Source organism: Pundamilia nyererei, unplaced genomic scaffold (assembly GCF_000239375.1).
Source record: "Pundamilia nyererei isolate P.nyererei 1_Seehausen unplaced genomic scaffold, PunNye1.0 scaffold00118, whole genome shotgun sequence".
Lineage (NCBI taxonomy): Eukaryota > Metazoa > Chordata > Actinopteri > Cichliformes > Cichlidae > Pundamilia > Pundamilia nyererei.
Genome location: NW_005187519.1, coordinates 309,769 through 316,688, shown reverse-complemented (window position 1 = coordinate 316,688; position 6,920 = coordinate 309,769). Strand labels below are relative to the sequence as shown.

The 6,920-nt window shown below is 44.8% G+C and overlaps 1 protein-coding gene across 1 annotated transcript; it reads left to right on the top strand.

Annotated features, from left to right (window-relative positions):
- The first annotated feature begins 1,353 nt into the window (after positions 1-1,353).
- On the top strand, positions 1,354-3,391 carry pou3f3b (POU class 3 homeobox 3b). Its single transcript, XM_005742231.2, has 2 exons — positions 1,354-2,765; positions 3,161-3,391. Exons 1-2 carry the CDS (start codon positions 1,539-1,541, stop codon positions 3,260-3,262), a joined length of 1,329 nt encoding a protein of 442 aa, XP_005742288.1. The 5' UTR covers positions 1,354-1,538; the 3' UTR covers positions 3,263-3,391.
- Positions 3,392-6,920: the final 3,529 nt, after the last annotated feature.

Sequence of the window (6,920 nt, the reverse complement as noted above, 5' to 3'; positions counted from 1 at the left end):
ACCCCCCCACCCCCAAAAAAACTAGAACTAACACTCTTCAGCAGGCTACATACTGAACTTGGAGGATAAATACAAAATATCAACCCTATTGTGCTAGTTTCAATCTGATATCGATACCAGTGTTTATATCATTATTATTGATATTTGTATCAATCGCCCACATCTGTTAACTGGATGTAAGATACAGGATGGCAGTCTCACCTGAGCCTGTTTTTTGCTTCTTTGTTTGCTCTCTTCAGCAGGTGGATTTAGACAAACCCCACAATCCTGAGACTGTAAAGCCCTTTTTTGTACACTTCTGTCCCAGAGAGGAGTGACTCCCCAAAACTAATCTTCTTATCCACTAAAACGTGCATATTTGTCTGTAAAGACACACGTGGAAGACACCAGAGAGCGTTTATCTTGATTATGGTTTAAATGTCAGTTTATCCAAACTTTATTTCCCCCGCGCTCCTCATCCCGTTTGTGTACTAGCATCTCACCACTATTTACTACCAAGTTGTACCCCAGGTTTTGTTTGGACTGCAATTAAAAATCAGCCAATCGGAACAGCCGGAAGGAGGGCTCGTGCGCCCGGAGCAAGGCTGGCAAAAAAAAAAAAATCTGCCAATCACGCCCCGGGTAACCAATCAATGCGGACGCACGGGGGTAAAACACCGCGTCCTCTGGCTGGGAGGTGGGGAGGGTAGAGGACTTGGGGGGTGTTGGAGGGGGGCGGGGCTGTCTGGAAGAGAGAGAGAGAGATATAGTGAGAGAGAGGCAGGGGGAGAGAGAGTGAGAGAACAAGCGAATGAGAGAAGAGGCTCGCGAGCAGCGCCGCGCACTGTTCCACTGGATTGTACTTGAACGGGAGTTTGCGGTTTGGCAGGTTTATACACATCAAAACAGAACAAAGAGACGGGCTCGAGCACGGCCACAGCGCCGGGAAACAAGAGAGGAGAAAAAGAAGAAAGCGAGGGGAGAAATCTCAGCGACTGAATTACAAAAGAACTGAGGACACTCCGCTCATGGTTTCCACATCTACACGGGGACATAAACCGGGACTTTGTACACTGTGGAGAATTTGCGAGGCTGTTCTTTTTTTTTTTTTCCTTCTTCTTCGTGTGTTTTGTTTGTTTTCTGCGGCCACCGAAAGTTTGCTTCGGGACAAGCGCGTGCCGTTTTTCTTATTTGAATTTTTAATGTTCGCAGTCTCACCCCAGCCAGAAACTTTCGAGCCGGACAGCACATGGTTTGAAAAAGGGCTTCTGAAAGACGTGGATGTTTTAATCCCTGCAGTAGAATGTTGTAAACACGAGAGGATTTTATCCACTTTTTTTCTACTCCAGGATTTTTATTTTATTTTTCCGATGGTGTTTGCCAAAGAGAAAAAAACCCTCCCCGTACTTTTAAAAGTTTGAATAATTCATGAGATACGATTTGCCTGCTCGAGAGAAGTGACGGTTTTAGAAAAAAAGAAGAAGAAAAAAGGGGGAAGAAAGAGAAAGAGAGAAAGGGAGGGGGGTTATCCACAAACATATTCATAAGGGGCTGACGGAATGGCCACCGCGGCTTCCAATCCTTATCTCCCCACCAATAGCATCTTATCGTCCGGCTCCATCGTGCACTCTGACTCCGGAGGTGGTGGCATGCAGCCGGGCAGCGCTGCGGTTACCTCCGGGTCTGGGGGCTACAGGGGGGACCCCACGGTCAAGATGGTTCAGAGTGACTTTATGCAGGGCGCCATGGCAGCGAGCAACGGGGGGCACATGCTGAGCCATGCCCACCAGTGGGTGACGTCCCTCCCGCACGCCGCCGCGGCCGCAGCGGCGGCCGCTGTGGCCGCGGCGGAAGCCGGGTCCCCCTGGTCGTCGAGCCCGGTCGGGATGACGGGCAGCCCGCAGCAGCAGGACGTGAAAGGATCCGGCAGAGACGACCTGCACACGGGCACGGCTCTACACCACAGGCCCCCCCACCTAGCTCCCCATCAGACTCACGCCGGGAGCTGGGGCAGCACCACGGCGGCTCACATCAACTCCATCTCCGGGGGCCAGCAGCAGCAGCAGTCGCTCATCTACTCCCAGCCCGGAGGCTTCACTGTCAACGGCATGCTGAGCCCGGGCGGACAGAGCCTGGTGCACCCAGGGCTGGTGAGGGGGAACACCCCGGACCTGGACCACGGCAGCCACCACCATCACCATCACCACCAGCATCCGCACCACCAGCACCACGGAGGCGGAGGAGGCGGAGGTGTCAACAGCCACGACCCGCACTCGGACGACGACACGCCGACCTCGGACGACCTGGAGCAGTTCGCCAAGCAGTTCAAGCAGCGGCGGATCAAGCTGGGCTTCACGCAAGCAGACGTGGGCCTGGCTCTGGGCACCCTGTATGGGAACGTCTTCTCGCAGACCACCATTTGCAGGTTCGAGGCTCTGCAGCTCAGCTTCAAGAACATGTGCAAGCTGAAGCCTTTGTTGAACAAGTGGCTCGAGGAGGCCGACTCTTCCACGGGCAGCCCTACCAGCATCGACAAGATCGCGGCGCAGGGGAGGAAGCGAAAGAAGCGCACGTCCATCGAGGTGAGCGTCAAGGGGGCTCTGGAGAGCCACTTTCTAAAATGCCCCAAGCCCTCGGCCCAGGAGATCAGCAGCCTGGCGGACAACTTGCAGCTGGAGAAGGAGGTGGTTAGAGTGTGGTTTTGCAATAGGAGACAGAAGGAAAAACGGATGACGCCCCCGGGAGTGGCGCAGACGCCGGAGGATGTGTACTCTCAGGTCGGCAATGTGAGTGCAGAAACACCGCCCCCCTCCATGGACTGCAAACGAATGTTCAGTGAAACATAGAAACAGCACAGCAGAATATTTTATATCAAATTAAAACTGTTTAGGACATAAAAGCAACACCATACAGACTATCGCCAAGATAGACAAAAAAACAGAAAAAAGACAGCAAAAAACATTTTTTTGATACTGTGATTGTGAGGGAATATGAATGAGACTGCAAAACAAAAACAAGAAAAATACAAAAAAACAAAAATGTGTTATCTATTTTTCACCAGAAACAAAAAACCTTCACCCCTTCCCTTCTTTTTTTCTTTTTGTGTCCTCCCCCCTCTCTTCTTCCAGGCCCTTAAAGAAATGTCTTTACCTAAAAGGTTCCTTCTGCTTTTTTCTTTCAGGGGCATTTTTTAGTAGATTACTTAAAAGATGATGCAAGTGAAGCGAGCGACCAGAGGGTGACAACCACAAGTTCATTCCACCAGGTAATTTTGGCGCATTGAGACAACAACCAAGAGGAAACCCAAGTATTTTTTATTATTATTATCATTATTATTACTATGATTATGACGATGATGATTCCGTTTAAAAAAAAAAGAAAGAAAGAAAAAGAAAATTCTCTGTCCCTCCAAATCCCCATAAAACAAAAAAGGACAAATTAAAAAATATCACCCCTCATTTCTCATTTTCCTGTGTTTGACTGAAGAAACAACAAAGGACGCTCTTTTTTTCTTTTTGGGGCTTTTACATTTTAATTATTTTTTGTATATTCAGAAATGGGACTGAACCGCCCCTTTCTACTTCTCCATGCCCAACAATAACAAGAGAGACAAGAGGGGGGGTAAAAACTGCAACTGTGTGAAGAAGAGTGACATCCACGAGGCTTCCTTTATCATTTGCAGCTTCTTTTTGAGGTGGACTGCATGGTTTCACTTATGGAGAATTAGGGATATATTTTTTTCTTCTCCTTGCCTTTTTTGTTTGCCATCTTTGAGGCCCCTCACGAGAAAGAAAAGACGAGCAGGACCAGGACTGACCTGAAAAAAAAATACAAAATCCTTCACGTGGGAGCTTCTTCGATTCTACCTATTATTATTATTATTAATATTATTATTATTATTATTTAATGGACACCACGAGTGGATTTTTTCTTCTTCATATAAAAACACATATATATATATATTTTTCCCCCCTCATCAACAAATAGAGACATTTGCAAAAGACTCCAGCTGCACTTCTTTGAGAGAAAAAGGACAAAAAAAGAAAAAAAAATTCTGTTGCCAAGTGTGACTGAGTGGGTGCTGTGGATATCCTATTAATGCTGCCCTTTGTAAGCAGTATTCTTTGGTAGGTTTTAATAAACAAAAAGAAAAGAAAATGAAAAAAAAACTGTAAAGGCGGCAATATAGATCACTAGATCAGATACTGATCTGAGTTATTTACTTTATATTTTTCATCCAAAAATGACTTGTTTTAATATTTTATTGGGAATACTTTCAACACGGTAATTTATTTTTCTTGCCCCCCACCCTCCCCACCCCTTCCTCCTCCTCAAGGAACTTGTGTAAGATGCTTTCCCCTCTCTTGTTTTTATTGTTTTTTTTTTTAAAAATATGTGTAAATATATATGTATATATATTTACATATATATAAAAAAATTTGCCCTTATTTGTTTAATTTTGTTTTCTAAAGGAGCACAAATCACCATAAGCTGACCGTTGTTAGGTAATAAGGGTATATTTTGATGTGATCAGTTTGATTGTAATTTAATTTCAGTAGTGGTTCCGTACGAGCTGATTGAGACACAATAAATTTGTTAGAATGAAACGCAGTCATGTTGTGTTTTCCACTTTTATTTACTCATGTATTTAACACAAAAGCTCAAAAATAATCCAGATGCTGTTATTTGCGTGCACAGCTGCAGAATAATAATAAAACGCGGGATTCATTTATTTTTTTTTAAAAAACAGCGTCGGGATTTGTTGATGTAGTAAGAGTGCGTGATGATGGGGTAAAGGTGCAGTAGTGTTCTCATCATCGTCATCATGCCTTAACTGTGTGTGTGTGAGTGGAACATCGCGGTCAGCTGCAGGCCTGCACAGTGCATGTGCTCGTCTGGCTGTTTGTTTACATCTGCTGCCTCTTCAGGGCCTGCGCAAAAAGCAGGAAAGTTAGCCTTCAGGCTGGGAAATGGTTCCTACTTATATTTAAAACAGAAATAAGTAAATAGGATTAAAACGAGTGTCTCTATTGTGTAGTTTTAAAACAAACGACTGTGGTTTTACAGTAATTCTGCTGTTTTGTATATTCACACACACACACACACATATATATACATATGTGTGTGTGTGTGTGTGTGTGTGTGTGTGTGTGTGTGTGTGTGTGTGTGTGTGTGTGTGTGTGTGTGTGTGTGTGTAATACAGGTACAGTAGGGCGCTGTGGGTTAGTGTCGCTGTTGTGTGGAGCCTCCTGATGTTCTGGGGTTGTGTGTTATGTAATATTTAAGCTCGCAGTCCAGATAAACACACTCAGCATCATGTTTGGGGATTTTTTTTCATCCTCCTGCTTTAATTCTGCTCAACATTACGAGAGGCTAATCCGCACAATGATTTCCTTAAGTTAGACTTTATAAGCCGGCTGCCTGGCTCTCCTCTGCCCCTCGCTGTGCAGGTGTGTTTGGGTCCACGGGCTCCATAAACCCAGTGGGGCTGACATGTTGTTTTAGGATCCGGGGCAGTGGGTCACTGAGGTTTTTAAGCACCGAGTGTGTCCACAGCCTCAGCACGGTGCAGTCTGACAGGGAAATATACTAGCCAAACAATATCACTAATAGCGCCTGCGCAGACCAAAGAAAGCATCTTGTAATGTTTATCGTCCTGTAGTAAATCTAAATTATTTTTATTATTGTTGTTGTTATCATGCAAATTTTATCACCATGAAAACGTGTCCCTGTCTTTCAAACTTTTTTTTTTTTAATTTGTACTGAAAATATACAAAATATATAGATATTTTGTTTATTTCACTTTTTTTCTGGAGTTGTCTTGCTCGCCTATTCAGCAAAAACTCACCAAACGTGTCCTCGCGCTGCAGGATTTTGAATTTCGCGGATGATTTCCCTATACTAGTTGCTTAGCAACTGAATTCAATGATATAGAGAGAAGTGGGCATCATTTTTCTTTGTCTCCATTAGTAAAAGTGGCAGCAGAGGAGGCACGCTGCTGCACGTGAAGCCAGCAAAAACAAAACAAACAAAAAAAAAAACTTTACACCCTCTCTCGTGCATTTTTGCCTTTTAAAAAATAATATAATTAATTAAAATATTTTAAAAGGTGCCGGGCTGCTTGTTTAATTGTGTTTAAATTACAAATAAATAAATAAATATGTGGGCGTGCTTATGAGACAGTAAACATTAAAATAAAATAAAAATAAAATACCGCGAGGTTCTAGTTTGGCCTATCTATTGCACGCGCTCATTATGCATGCAGTTCCTGTGCTCCTCTGCATAAAAAAAAAAACCCAAAGAGAAAGTCACGTGACTCGCCGAGATAAGACCTTCAGCACAGGCAGGAACAATCGAGGTTCCTCTGCAACAAATCCCACACTTGTGCGTTTACATTGCGTTTATGGATTCCAACCAAAAAAAAGACACAGACACACACAAAGAAGAGGAAGAAGAAGAAAAATAGCTTTGAGAGCATCCAACAGTTTGCTCTTGCACAAATATCCCAATCTAGAGAGACATTTTTAACCAAAGGGCGACACAAGAAACACACACAGGAGGGGGAAAAAAGAGTTTCAAATCTCATAATGGGTTTTGATCCGCCTATTCTCCAACAGCTTTGCCTTTTTCATGGGTTTTCATAGCCGTGTTGGCAGCAGTAGCACGCGGGTGTGCATGCATGTAGGTGTGCGCGCGCGCACCGGTAGGCCCCGGGAGCTGGGAGCGCTTCGTTTTCCCCGCTATTGATTCTGGGGACGACGGTGGCCCGACAGGCTCGCCTCGCCCGTCCGCGCCAATTAAAGCCGCTCGTTGTCACAGCTATGCGCTCTTTAAAGTCAGGCTTCAGCAGGGTGGAGGGCGGGTGGAGGGACTCCAGATTTTTCCTATAAATCCAAACTTTTGATGATAAATATTTCATGGGCCTTCAATCAGCCGCCGAC